General features: G+C 39.6%; 1 protein-coding gene across 3 annotated transcripts; it reads left to right on the top strand.

Annotated features, from left to right (window-relative positions):
- Positions 1-1,954: 1,954 nt before the first annotated feature.
- gjc2 (gap junction protein gamma 2) lies at positions 1,955-14,788 on the top strand. Of its 3 annotated transcripts, XM_030402114.1 has the most exons (3): positions 2,146-2,327; positions 9,425-9,542; positions 12,431-14,788. In XM_030402114.1, exon 3 carries the CDS (start codon positions 12,460-12,462, stop codon positions 13,714-13,716), a length of 1,257 nt encoding a protein of 418 aa, XP_030257974.1. In that variant the 5' UTR covers positions 2,146-2,327; positions 9,425-9,542; positions 12,431-12,459; the 3' UTR covers positions 13,717-14,788. The 3 variants fall into 3 exon arrangements, with proteins under 3 accessions (XP_030257971.1, XP_030257974.1, XP_030257972.1); XM_030402111.1 differs by lacking the exons at positions 2,146-2,327; positions 9,425-9,542 and adding an exon at positions 1,955-2,139; XM_030402112.1 differs by lacking the exon at positions 9,425-9,542.
- Positions 14,789-15,150: the final 362 nt, after the last annotated feature.

The following is a 15,150-nucleotide window of genomic DNA, read 5'->3' on the forward strand; positions in this document are numbered from 1 at the left end:
AGTGTCTTTTAGAAGCTTTTTTCTTTTGTCCAAGACAATTTTCTCCTACAATATGTGGTGACAGTACTTTATTCTTCAGGAAACGTACCTTTTTTCACAGAGAGACTGTGCTTTGGCTGCGGCCTCTTTTTTAAAGTATATTTGGTCATATTTTAGAGCAAAGCTGCTTAAAAAAAGTTGTTTGTTTTATTTTATTTTTTAATTCTTTTACTGCATTATGCTGTCAACAAACCAAACACTTCCTGTGTATGTTTAATTAAAGTGTTCCAGTGGACAGAATCCCTTCATTTCTCAACAAGGCTTTACTGTGAAATACTTGTAGGAAAGTGTGAAATGTGAAAAATAGTGTTACTTGTGTTTCATGACAATACTCCAAGTGTAGCTACTGCCACCCTGTGGCACTCGTATGTTACAACAAGATACAGCTCGGTTGAGACATCAACTCTCAGCCCCACTGTTCATCAGCAGTGAAAGCAGAGCAAACAGTTGATGTCATGATAATTTGATAAAATCTATTAAATTAAATAATATGGAAATTTACATGCTTTACTTGGCATGCACATTTTAGAACAGGCACCTTTATCCACCTTAATTATTTTCTTCCCGCCTGTATTTGTTCATGTCATCCACTGTCATTATTTCGGGCAACTGGTTTTTGTTTAACGAAAAACGGCATTACCTTAGTCGTTAGATTATTATCACTCGTGAATTAATTAATATAAAAAATACGTTCAAATTATTTTTTCATAAAAGGAATATCCAAGGAAATGCGTCCCTGTGAATGAGAACAGTGTGCTATATTTTCTAAATCTTCAAATAATATTTTCATTTTGGATTAATATGTTGGTTATTTTCTTCATTAATCGATTGACTGTTTACACTTAACATCACAATAATCAAAAATAAATTAGAATTATTGAAAATGTTAAAAGCAAAATCACCAAATTCTCACATGTTCAGAAGCTGGAACCATTTGTATATTTTTTTGCATTAAAATTGACTTAAAAGATGATTAAAATAGTTGCCAATTAATCTTTTGAAAAATGTATTAATTAACCAACACCATCAGCTGTACTTGAACACTTTTACACGTTTTGTGTAAGCTTGATTTGTAAAGTATAGCAAGTAACTACACACGATAATTATAGTGCAATCGAAGGACTTTTTTTCAATTATTACTTGCTTATTGATTATTGTTGCTTAGAATGAAGTAACACATGTGGCAAATAGCTATTTCTGATCTGATCTTTTTATGATCATTATTATCATCTTATATCACATTACAGCTTAAACATAAAATCATTTTATGTCACTGTTTTATGACATAGTCTTTGCTGTCATATACAAGATGCATTCCTTGTCTGAACACATTTCAGATGAACTGTCACAAAACAGTACAAACTGCTGCTTATACTGTAAGTTCACTTCAAGTTCTCCTGATACAAATAGACAACAAAAGGTCAAACACTTTTTGCCAAGAAAAAGAATATCAGATCTTTTGTGAGCGTCAAGTTTTTGGCGTGCCATGGCACATCAGGAAAAGAAGTTGTCATTCCGTATTTCCATCACTTGACAAAAAAAAAAAAAAAAAACGCCCTCTGAATCCAGCTGAGGAGAAAGCCTTACACAAGCTTTCTTGGCCTTGAAAATAACCTTTGAAAATTGCAAAGAAAAGCTGGTAATTCTTGTGCAAAACACCCAGAAATGCAGTCGTAGACTAAATACCTAAAGAAATATTATGGACAGCCGGGGATAATCTGAATTGTCACACTCACTCAAATATGCACATAGTGAAATTAGGAAATGCACAATTTTGGATGTCCAGATCTACGTCACTGTTCAGTTCTGCGAGAATGAATGGGCTGGTAGTAAGATTCATCCTGATTTAAATAAATAAACAGTCAGTGGTCATGGAAAGGCAGGCAGACGTGGCAGGGCGAACAATGGGGCCTTTGGCAGGATGCTGGTCTCCTGAGTGTCCTGCCTGTACTTGGTGGTGAGGGGTTTTGAAGAAAAATGACCCATTGTCTCGCTCATCCTGCTTCTGAGCCTGAGCAGTGAAACGATGCCTCTGGATGCCCGCCCAGGATGACCTACCATAAAGCACAGAAAAAGCTCCTGCTTCATCCACATGGACAGGTAGGTACAGCTTTCCATTGTCTTTTTGTTTCACTGTGGTGCTGTCGATGATGCTGATGGCTCTCAAGAAATTATTGGATTTTTGGATTTTCGTGTATAAAAGAAGGTTTTGACTTTTAACTTTGAACAACATTTCATCTCAACTGGATTATGTAGATTGGTACAACTTGAAGTTGAGTGGCAGAAAAGTAGGTTTGTTCTTATTTTTTCCTTTGAAATAAGTTATACATTTTATTGTTGTTTCTGTGTGTCATGTTGTCACTGTTTAAAATCTGTTGTTTCACTGAAACAAAAAGAGGACATTTAGTCCTGAGAAAACTTATTAGCAGGAATGGCAAAACAAAACACGTTCTGATCAGAACCCGGTGTCTCAAAGGAAGTACTTTTCAGGAAACAGAACTCGTGCACACAATGGTGGCTATATTGGTTTTTGCTAGATAATCCCTTTCCTCTAGACACAGAGGAGACAGCATCACAAAGAGGAGCATGCATGGTCAAAAGTTGGCCTAAGAAAAAACACCAAGAACATCAGATTTTTCATTTTTCTTCTCAAAAGTGTAATAGACAGAGCCAGATAGAGCTAACACTAGCTATTGGTTTATATTCAGTGCATTTGAATGGTGCACTTTCTAAGCAAGTAGGGGTTTAACAGTTTTTCAAATCAGAAAAGAAAAACAACCTGTTTCAGCGATAACAAAAGTGAGACAGTTTAACAGGAAAGCAGTCCACAATGCCAGAATCAATGAGCCTGCAGCAGATATACCAAGCCTTCCTGTTTGGGTAATCCTAAATTGTAGAACCTTTAAGGAAGTTGTAGCTATAGTGAAACTGTGTGTGCTTTACTGGAGTGCACCATGGCAAATGACCATTCGAGATTGATTCGACAGTAATAACTTTTTTCCGGTATTCTTCTAATTCTTCTAATACTCCTAATTACAAGGATCAAATGAACTGGAATAACTGTAATTCAACCTTGAGCTGTGATAAAGATCTGACACAGGTTTGTTTTGATGTTTTCCAACTAACGCTACCCAAAATCAACTGGGTCATTGCTCCCAATGTCAGGAGAGCTATCCACAACACAGCCTCTGACTGAGTCAAAGCAAGTCATTTACCTCAAAAGAAATAAATGTCTAAAAAGGTTATGAAAGTTCATGCAGAGTCCTTGTTGATTTAATATGTGATTGCCATCTAGTGGAGAAAAACAGACACTGGACATAATAAGAGAAAAGAAGACAAACTATGTACTATTTTTGTAAAGCAAACATACTAATTACACTGACTGATATGTATTAATTAGCAGGTGTTATTCATCTGTTTATGAATACAGAATAATATTCACCACATAGGTTATGATATAATTAAATGATGACCTTGAAGGTTAATATTTTGCCTGATCTTGTGCTCAGCAGGCTGCCTGTTGTTGATAACAGGCTTAATAAACTCTAAATGTCACGTGAGTTAACTAGTACCCTATACAGTATGCACACATGTACATCTCTGATATGAGCTTTTGTTGCGTAAGTGAACGCCAAACAGAGAGGCTATATTGCTGTGTTCAGCAAGTCCTGCAGCATTGCTACCAGTGTCTGGAGTTCACTGAGTTGGAGAAGGGCAACGGCGGCACAAAGGCATCTGGAAGGAAGGAGCTGCAGTAAACATATCTCTGGTAGTCCAAATGACCCTGACTAGGTCTGCTGCTCCTTTGGGCTTGCCCCAGATCAGCCCATGACATGGCCAGTTAAGACAAGATAATGTCAAAGATTAAGGCCCCCCAGCTCTTCAAGCAAAGCAGTGATTTTGTTTTATTTGGATGTGTAGTTGTGTGTTGGATTTCACTGCCCTGATGGGAAACACTTCATCCGCCAATCAATGTAGGTTATTTTTATTGTATGTGAGTGTCAGGATCCTGTTTCAAAGTAAGTGCCAGAGATACAATTCAGGTGAGGAAATCTGAAATGCAGACTTTAAGTTATCAAAATGAATCATGTACACTAAAATCGGCTTGGACAAATTCAATGGAAAAAAAAACACAGGATATCCTTGAATTGTCAACTAAACGGCCCTGGTTTTTAATACACACTGTCAACAATATAGGCTGAATTTCATCAGCCTTGTTTTCAAGGTGTCTGTTCTGACAATGGCTAAACATGATATGGCCCCACTGTGTCATGTAGCTTACAGTCAGTCATGTACAGAAGCCACTGTTGATAAAAAAAACACGTTTTGAACTCTTGATGCCATTCAGCCCTGTACCTCACCTAAAGCATTTACATTGATGTAGATATCGTGAGTTTTTAGTGGCAAATCCATACTATCAGAATTTTGCAGCAAATCAGACCTCCATCTGAGACAAGAAAGAAGAATTTTGCCTGATTTATGACTAAAACTATTCCAATGTGTACATTGTATGTTTCTGAAAAACCATGGATATGTTAAATTTTAAATGTTATCGCATGACAAGGCTGTGCTTAAGCTCTGGTTAGGTTTAGGCACAAAATCATGCGGTTGGGGTTAGGAAAAGATTGCGTTTATGCTTACAATACCTGTTGAGTCACCACAAATGCAGCTGAAGCTATCCCAACTGCCCGTCAACACAAACACTGGAAATTGTGCCAAAGTCTCCTCCAAACTGTCCACTGGTTTCACATTTGCAAATGTTGAAAACACAATCTCAATCTGAGGTCACTGCAACTCCACCGCCGTCCCCTCCAACTCCAGATACGACAGCTGGGTCATAAGAATCTAATGCGGACGTATGGCGTATAGATGACGTATATTTAGTGAGTCTAAATATGGGACAAAAAATGAGGGCTTTACCTGTTATGCTAAATATTTATGGGATATGATGGAATCATTTACATTCCCTTGATGTATTCACAAATATTAAGTGTATGATATCTATTTGGTTTTTTGTACAGGCGTTGCTATTTTTTAGCAACTGTTCCAAAGTACACTAATGATGAAAACAAGATTCCATTGTTTTGTGAGTGTAGTGCTAAAACAGTGTAGCGCACGCTCAAAACAAGTTGCTTTGGCCGTATGTGGGAGATGCAGAGCCCTGGCTGAGGGAAGTTGTTGGCATTCACCTCAAGGCTTTTCATCTCAGTCGCTTCAGCGGAGTCCAGCCTTAGTAAAACTGGCACGGGACGCGCTCACCCCGGGGGTAGGATAGGCTCGGCTGAGAAACTAGGAGAAAAATGAACAAATGAGATGGGACTGCCACCACTCTCAGGCTGCCTATGGGATAGCCCCCCACAGCCTGGCGAGAGCGGCTTAATGATAGTAGTAGGAGAAATGTAAGAGAGGAGGAGTCGGAGCAGCAAGTTGCATGTTGTTGCTCTGGTGTCTTGTGTCACTCTTTTCTCTGAGGGTGGGGGCACATCCAAGTCACATGGTAGAGCTTGATCTGTTACATAAACACAGACCTCCACAGCCCCCAGTCTGCTCACATCAACTTTGTTCAGTAAATACACGCGGCTAAAACTCTTGCGATGACATTGGTGGCGGCCAAGGAGAGTTGTCGAGATGTTCACTCCTCCACGTTGCATCATTTTAACACCCGGCTACGCTGCCAACCCGCACAGCTCCCAGCGGCCACTTAAAGGTGAAACTGTCTGCGGGTAAAAAAATAATTCAGTCAAAATGTTTTTATTTTCAACAAATGTTTAAAAGGAATGGTTAATACAGGCCATGTAAAACAACAATTTCAATCTTTCACTGACTGATTTTTAAAATAAATTCAACGTGTTTATTTGGCAGCTGTCATGTTGGATTTTTTTTTTTCATGTTGGAGTTGTCCCAATCTCACAGATGTTACCACATATGAAAAAAAAAAATGAAAAAAAAATCTATTTTACATTTAGCAACCAAATATAACTTTTACCTTATGAATATTAAACACTCTCATTTGGCTGTTGCATGATGCCAGTCTTTGTGACAACAGCAATGTCAAACAGTGTCTTACAGGGGAAAACTGTACCAGTTGCCCGGCCCTGGGCTGTCCAATCAATATTTATCAACATGAACTGCAGTTTCCCAAAGCTAGAAGAGCCTGAATGACACAGGGACAACACATTCAAAACGAGGCTAGTCATTGGTTTGACTCTTTGCATTTGTGCACTTTTGTTTTGAGCAGTTCAAATGTTTTAATGCAGTTTAAAAGACCAGCTCACTTTACAAATGAACTGTGTTTCCACTCAGTCATATAAGTACCATGTGAAGAATAATGAAATTAACTGCCCAGGAATAAATATCATATTAATGGTGTGCACGTGTCCACCCCTGACAAATGTGATGATTGGGAGATATTTCTTAATAATTGTTTTTAGGGAACCAATGCAAACCCAGGTGGCTTTATGACTTTGTATCCATTACATTGTGCATGTTCACCTCAAAATAATAGAGGCAGAAAACTTGTATTTTGCCAGTTAAAGCTGACACTATTTCATCACTGTGCATCCTGCAGACAACTCTAATTTAAAAAAAAAAATAGCATTGAAAATATGCTGCATTTTTCTTTCACACATTTCCAAAACAAAAGCAAGTGCCGCACAATCAACCAAAAAAATGAAAGTTCTTTGAAGCTGCTTTAAAATATAAATACAAGGATTGATTGGAATAAATTAGGTTTGTTTCTTTTGTACAGACAGTTGAAGGTAAAAACATGGGTTACTGTACATGTTAGATTTAGAACTTAGAAAGATCTGTAAAATGCAAAAATGTGTCAAATCTTTTTAAACATTTATAAACAAATACAACTTGAATTTAAAGATTATCAAAAATACCATGTATGAAAAACTGTGAGTAAATACAAAAAGTAAAAAAAAGATCGAGCGTTCAGTTAAAGCACAGTGAAACCTCACTGGGTGTTAATTAAATCCCCTACATGAGCAGCAAGTTCTACTAACTGTCTAGGAATATAACTCTGACTGTATAATTGACTTTTGGTTGAATGTTCACTCATCAACCGTCTCCCCTGGACCATCTGTGTCTCTTGGATGACGGGAAGATTTTGGATCTAGAGGAATGCACTGCAACTTAAAAACACGTGCTCATCTGTCCCTTAGGGATAGCACATGTCCAAACCCCAAATGCTCTAGTCATTCCAGCAGCATCCCCTGTCTCCGTTTCCTCAGTGCTGCACCAGGGGTGCTCGCTACGCCACATCTTCTCAGTCAGATGGAGAGGGGAGGCTTAAAGGCGAGGCCTCCGGAGGACGGGTCCTGCAGGCCCAGATGGCTGGGCTCTCAGAGCTCTCTGCAGACCGCAAACTACTCAGACAAAATCTGATCTAAATGCAAAGACTCCTCATTTTGTTTTTATCCTTGACACGTCTCGCTGCTATTGTCGTTGCTCTCTGACCGTTTAAAGGCAGTCGCATATTCTTAACGATGTAGTCAGACACAGGAAATAAAGAATTCTTCATCATCATTTACGGAACTAGGTTAAAACTGTGATCTGATTGATGGGGGCCTCGCTGATGTTGTTGAACGTTATTCTTCGCTTTATAGCTGTATACAGGTCATAACTAAGGGTTATTGAGGGCCTTTTGAAAGTAACATTATAATAATATGGTCACCGTGACAAAGACCAGACACATTTCACTGATGCAAGCCAGATACTAACCCGTTTGTCTGTCCTCTATTAAAGGTAGTTGAGTTTAGATCCCTTTCCACACTTGACAGCAAAGTCTGGCACACAGAAGAAAGAAATGGGGACATTCCTTTCCGATTTTAATCTTGCATCCTCATCTGTACTTTGTCCTGTCATTTCGAGGCTTAAAAGAAATCTAATGAGGTGTGTGTGTTTGCGAGAGAGACAGAGGCTTCTGCACACATACAGTCGTTCTTTGCTCTAATGTGAAAAAATTCATCACGTGCCTCAAGCAACGTGTGCTACTGCGCTCCGCATGCCGTGGTGAAAAGCTTGAAGAGTAAACATCAAGTCGGAAAGGACATGTAGAGGGAGTGCGGAGTGCGACCCGTCCACTGCTCTGTTATCTGGCCATCTGCCTGGATGGAGGATCTAAATATTATGGCACTTGATATGACTGAGCGTACCTGCTGGTTACATTCTAGCGGATCTGCACTGAGGCAAGGTGGCTTTTGTCTCTGTGACACCTCTGTCCTCAAACTCCCTGTCTTTGTCTCACACAGAGTTGTTTTTCCATAAGTGTCAACGACTGTAAACTGTTATGTAATTGACAGAAAATATAGAGGTTGCTAATATGCATTCACCCCTGTTGATGTGTGTGTGCATGACATTTCAGAGGGTTATGGGGACGTCGATGCCAAGTGGGGACATTGTGGATGTTTGAGGGTTAAGACGCGGTTTTAAGGTCAAGGGCAGATATAGGTGCAGAAAATGGGAAAATGTGATGCATATAAGATGTCTAGCTTCAGCTAATTTGCAGTCTTTGTCCCTGGTCAGGCTTTAAAATAGAATAAAATATTCTGAATACAATAAATGCAATTATACAAAGGCAGTGGATAATACAGTGAATAGGTACAAATAAACACAGCTGCAGTTATAAATTTCAGATTAAAACACAAGTTAAATTTAGCATTAAACATAGAATAAAGTACTGTATGGACAATGACTTGAGAGAAGTTAATGTTCACATTAGGATCAGTGTTCGGTGTGTGTGTGTGTGTGTGTGTGTGTGTGTGATACAGTGAGGGAGGGATCAAGATATTCTGGATCTTTTGCATTTTTACAAACATATGTAGTGAAGTGTTCTACAACTTTATACATCTCCCTTTCTCTCAAAATGAGCTTCTACTGATGCTGCGTACATGGTTGGAGGGCATGAAGACAAGACGCTCAGATGCATAGATAGATGGGGATGTAGAGAGAGAGGGAGGGAGGGAGACAAACTAAGAGAAACAGAGAGGAAGAGAGAGAGAGAGAGCGAGAGAGAGAGACCCTCTTCATCTGTGTTACAAATGTTGCACATGAGCGTTGGGGGGGGGGAGGTTGACTGCGTGTGCGATTAACACGCTCCCTCAGCTGGGTGTTCATTTCAGTCTGCAGTACGATATCCCCAAGTCTGAACCCTCAGATGAGGGTCACTTGCCAGAGGAGGATTTTTTTTCTGCCTCTCTGTTTTTTTATACTTCCTTCTTGGGCAGAAGGCTGGTGTAATAGAAACCAGACACAAGCTAGAATGTGAGGCATTCACAGCGGCAATACCTCACTTCTTCACAGAGTGGGAAAAGAAGATAAATAGAAAGTCTTGTCTGATAAGTTCCATCATTGTTTCTGCTTTTTGCCACTCTGGAAGCTGTCAATAAGACAGAAAAGGCCCGGACATTAGGATGGAAGTGGTATTCCATGGATCAGATATCTAGCGAGGGCTGAGGAGACCTTCAGGATGGGAAATGCATGTGCAACTTTTCCAGGTGGGTTGTTTCAGTTACTGACTTTGCCATAAAGAAACTACAGGACATCTTTATAGATGCACATTGTGAGGTCCTGTGTCTGAATTAACCCTGTTGAAAGATAATTGACATTGCAGTTGTGATGAATATTTTTCCACAAAGGCAAAGCATCTGAACCAGTATTAAGAGAAGCTTTTGTTATATGTTTCTCCAACAATATGATGCATGTTTAATAATAAAAAAAAACTTTCATGTTTCAAGATTCATGTATTTTTGTTGAAATACCTGGTCCTACAATTTAAAAAAATGGCTTACCAAACACTGTGACTTTAACGATGTAGCAGCACAAAGCTGTATGAGACTTTTTTCCCAAAAGATGATACCATGCAGTCAACTACTAAGTTTAAATGTATACATGTGATAACTATTCTTGATTTAAGAGCTGCACTGAGATACATGTATATCCTGACATGGCAATGAACTAATCAATTGAACTACCTGCACTGAAGTCAACTAAATTAGGTACTGTAATTCATAGAATATCCTTTTATAATACACCATTTATGAAAATAACGGTTTCGCTATTTCTTGGAATTTAAAAACATGAGTGAATGCATTTATTATATTTCAATATTTCTGGAAATGCATTACCTCTGTAGCTAATAGATAAGCTGTATTTCTATCATTTTTAAATCCGAAAAAGCGTTAGGGTTAGGCATTTGTCTTTTCCTATTTTGAATATATTATATATGAAAAATATGTACTCTGTTGCTTTGAATGATATTTCAACAGACATGTATGAAGCAAAAACACATCAAACCAAACATGATGTCAGGCTTTACTTATTCTTAAGTCAAACATTGCATTTACATTGGTGCATTAGATGTGAATGTGTCACTCTTTTAACTTCCGTAAAATCTAATCCGTATTTATTATAATCGAACTAAGTCCCACGTAGATTAGTAATGTCTTTTCTGGGGAGACCTGTTTAAAATGGCAAAAGCACTGAACATTTAAAGCCAGCCAAAGCAGCAAATACTTCACATAAAAGGCTGTAAAACACATCAACGGCAGGCGGATATCAAACTTGACGTATAATAGTAAAAAATATGGCGACATGAAATGGTAAAAAAAAATAACACTGTGAGTATTTTTGTGGATATTACAATTGCAATATGATTTTTGGGAACGATTTTTTGAATCACAATTTTCATTTTCACTGACATAAACTATTAAAATCATGATAATGTGGCATGTAAGAAACATATTTTCCTACATCTGCAGCACAACAGTACTTCAGTCTCACATTTGACCTTTTTTAAAACATTACTGCTTCTGCAAGTTGGATATTGATCTTGACCATATTGCAATTCTAATCATCTTACGACATGAAGTATAGTTAAAGGTTATGGTATTATGTTGCTATGATACACAACATTTTCATTCAAACTTTATTGTAAATCCTCGGTGTAGTGGCCCTCCTGTCATGTCATCCCGGGGCAGACATAAGCATCCCCACCATAGGTGCCATCTGTCTCAATGTGGCTGTACCCCTCCCCAGCGTCAGCAGTGCTGGATCTGGAGGGGAGGCCTCGTGGCAAAGCAACAAGCCTCTCCTGTTCACTCAGATGGCAGGGGAGATGACACATCCCACGCCAGGGAACACAGTGCCGCAGTCATGAGATCAACATGAACTCGGCAGCTCAGGCCCATGAATGGAGGGACAGAAGCGTTACGCTGTCTCCTCACCGCAGCTTCATTCACCTCACAGAGTCAGCAGCGACTCTGACTGTGAGGAGAGGATGACACTGTGAGGTTTCATGTCATCTGTTTTTCTCTGTTTGTGTTTGTGTTAGTGTTTGTGTGTGTGTGTGTGTGTGTGTGTGTGTGTGCGTGCGTCCCTTGGCACGAACAAAAGCTGAGTACAGTATGTTTCTGAAGTGGCACTCTGAGTGGAGCACAGTCTTGAAGCAGAATGGGCTTTTCATAGTCAGAGCTGTCGGTTTCATTTTGTGTTTTCAGTCTGTCACCCTCTTGTATATTCCTTGGACCAAAGCTTTAATCAAATTGATTGTTGGAGCTGGTGGAATTGCACGTGGTTGAGAAAGGTTTTTCTTTTTTTCTTTCTCTTTTTTTGTTTACAATCTTTGCTTTTTTTGCCATTCAAACCCAAAAAATGCAAAGTATTTCAATCTGGTACACTGTAATATTAGACATGTGTTCGGCTGTGTGTTTAGATAGGGTGGCTGAATGACATCACCCTGCTTACTGACATGAATCAACACAAGCCATTGTCTTGTGTTTGGCTGTGCAATTGATTGAAAGTGCTGCAGTGCAAACAACTACAGTTGAGTTGAGAGACATTTGCGAAGTGAGATTTGATGCTAATTTTAACTGAGACGGCTGCAAACAACAACACAAAAAATGCATCCTCACAAGGTTTATATGAAGTTCCAAGCTGGATTAGAGCTAAAATTGTTCATAGATTTATCAATTAGTTGATTAGCAACTATTATGAAAATCCTTGTATCATTTATGTCAAAAGTCTTCTTAATGTGATCATTTGCTGGTTTTATGTGCCTCATCTACTACAATAAATTACATATCTTTTGTTTTTCCGGAGTGGTGGTCAAGTAAAACAACATATTTAAAGATGCCTATTTGAGCTCTTGAACATTTACAGATGATAGTTGACAGACTGAATGATAATGAAAATAATTAGTTGCAGCCTTTGTCTGGATTTAGTTAAACAACTTCACAAAAACAGCACAGGCGTTTGATCTAAGAATGTACCATTACAACATAGTACTACAAAGTAATATTCATTGGGACATTTGGTACATCTGTGACTCATAGATTTTAATTGGTCCTTATATGATTTTAATCAATTCTTTATCCTCTCTTCGCAGATTCTAGTTGAAAAGCTTGCTAGAGCAACATGAGCTGGAGCTTTCTCACTCGTCTCCTGGAAGAGATCCACAACCACTCCACCTTTGTGGGGAAAGTGTGGCTCACTGTGCTCATCATCTTCCGCATTGTGCTCACAGCAGTCGGGGGCGAGTCCATCTACTCCGACGAGCAGACTAAGTTCACATGCAACACCAAGCAGCCGGGTTGTGACAACGTATGCTATGATGACTTTGCCCCTCTCTCGCACGTACGCTTCTGGGTCTTCCAGATTATCATGATCTCCACTCCCTCCATCATGTACATGGGTTACGCGATCCACAAGATCGCCCGAACTTCAGATGAGGAGCGAAGGAAGAACTACAGGATCCGGAGAAAGCCTCCTCCTCACACCAGATGGAGAGAGAGCCATCATCTGGAGGACGTCTTAGAGGAGGATGAAGATGACGATGCTGAGCCGATGATCTATGAAGATACGCTGGAGGTGCAAGAGGCCAAACCTGAACCAGTGAGCAGCACGAACAAAGACCCACCAAAACACGATGGCCGCAGAAGAATAATGCAAGAAGGCCTGATGAGAATCTATGTTCTTCAGCTCATGTCTCGAGCTATTTTTGAGATCGCTTTCCTTGCAGGACAGTACCTCCTCTATGGTTTTCGAGTTAGTCCTTTGTATGTATGCAACAGGGTACCCTGTCCACACAGAGTGGACTGTTTCATCTCCAGGCCCACGGAGAAAACAATCTTCCTCCTCATCATGTACGTGGTAAGCTGTCTTTGTCTCGTGCTAAACGTGTGTGAGATGCTTCACTTAGGAATTGGCACTTTTCGGGACACTCTTCGCATGAAGAGGAACCGAGGTCGACGGACGTCCTATGGCTACCCGTTTTCTCGCAACATCCCAGCCTCCCCTCCAGGATACAACCTTGTGATGAAGACAGAAAAACCTGGCAGGATCCCCAACAGCCTCATCACCCACGAGCAGAACGTGGCCAACGTGACCCAGGAGCAGCAGTGCACCAGCCCAGACGAAAACATCCCTTCTGATTTGGCAAGCCTGCACCGGCACCTACGGGTCGCCCAGGAACAGCTCGATATGGCTTTTCAAACATATCAAACCAAAAACAACCCGCAAACCTCCAGAACCAGTAGTCCTGTATCTGGGGGAACCATGGCAGAGCAAAATCGAGTCAATACAGTCCAGGAGAAACAGGGAGCAAGACCCAAATCAGCCACAGAGAAGGCTGCAACCATTGTAAAAAATGGAAAGACCTCTGTCTGGATCTAGAGGTGCATCTAATTTTAGTAAATTAACAGTAAAAACTTTAAAGACTCCAGGACTGCAGTGCAACAGAGCTGGAGGATATGTGTGCGTCTGAGAGGTGCGACTTTGGACAATAACAAGTGAGAATTTCAATCACACCAGCTGAAGGAGTACAATACACAGTTTTGGGGGATAAAAGAGAAAACACATATGACGAAATGATCAAGTCCAGTATCATGAATCTTCTTTGTTACTGTTGTGTGTCATTTTGTGCTTGCCATAGCTTTTGGACATGATTAACATGCGCTCATTTTGTTAAACGTCTCTAATTCCAACTAAAATGTCAAAGTATAAACAGACTGCTTCGAGCTATTTATCTGATCTACCCTTGACTGCCGCTGAACTGGATTAATCTGAAGAAACGTAACTTTGTAAGTGTGCGATTGTACCCTCAATCCAAATTTGCAGTGTATGCAGTGAAAACACTGAACAAATGCACAGTGACTCATTTCGGAGGAACGCTGATTGTTGTTGGAAAGATGCATGTTTAGTATTTGGGGAGGTATTTTTGGATGTAGTATGGATGAGTGTTGCTGGAAGCAGATTAAATGTGAAATATTTTGATAAAGATAATGAAACAGGGCTGTGTCACTGTAGGCTCCTCTGGTCAACATCTGCTCAGTGTGATGATTTTCCGTCATTGCGTGCAAAGCCTTTATCTATGCTATATTTTCCAAAGGCCTTGCAGTGTCACATCTGAAGGGGAAGGGGTAAATGAATAGAAAATCTGATTATTTTCTAAACTAACTACCAATTTTCTGCATTCTGAAGCAGATGATGCATGCTTTACAACTGGGAACCTACAACATAGGCTACAGTAGAAAACCCCTTCCTTAGATCTTCAATTAGCTCTACGTTTATCTTCTGTTTAGGCATGTTAGGTTTTGCAGTCATTGAAGCAGTATGTTTCTAGATTTTGTTTCAGAGAAATATTTAATCCTGCCTTCACTGTTGTCATACTTCAAAGTGCCTCAAACTTTCAAAGACTGTTCTAGTATTTTATTCATGAAGAAATAAACTTATTTGAAACCTCTTATTTCTTTGCTTTCCGACAGGCGTCTGCCTCCCTGCTTCATTACGCACAAAGCAACAATGTGTTTTGGAAACTGCAAATGAATAGAGAGAAGCTTGCAAATAAAGTGTGAAGACAAGTGTGTTGCTATAGCTCCAATCAAAGCATAAACAAAAGACATTATAACATATTCCATCGGATAAATTGTACATGACTAAATTATACAAACTGATTCAATTTTATTGCATGTTTGGGATCAGGTATGTTGAGAGTTTTGAAATGTAACGGGCAGTAAAAACCTCACTGGCAGATACAGTAGAGAAGTGTTGGTGCGGGAGGGGCCTATACTTTTTACAACCTGAAACCACACAGCATGCTATTATCTT

This window comes from Sparus aurata, chromosome 21 (assembly GCF_900880675.1).
Source record: "Sparus aurata chromosome 21, fSpaAur1.1, whole genome shotgun sequence".
Classification (NCBI taxonomy): Eukaryota; Metazoa; Chordata; class Actinopteri; order Spariformes; family Sparidae; genus Sparus; species Sparus aurata.

Excerpts from the sequence above, each read along its gene's own strand:
- gjc2 (XM_030402111.1), top strand. The coding sequence starts at position 12,460 with ATGAGCTGGAGCTTTCTCACTCGTCTCCTGGAAGAGATCCACAACCAC.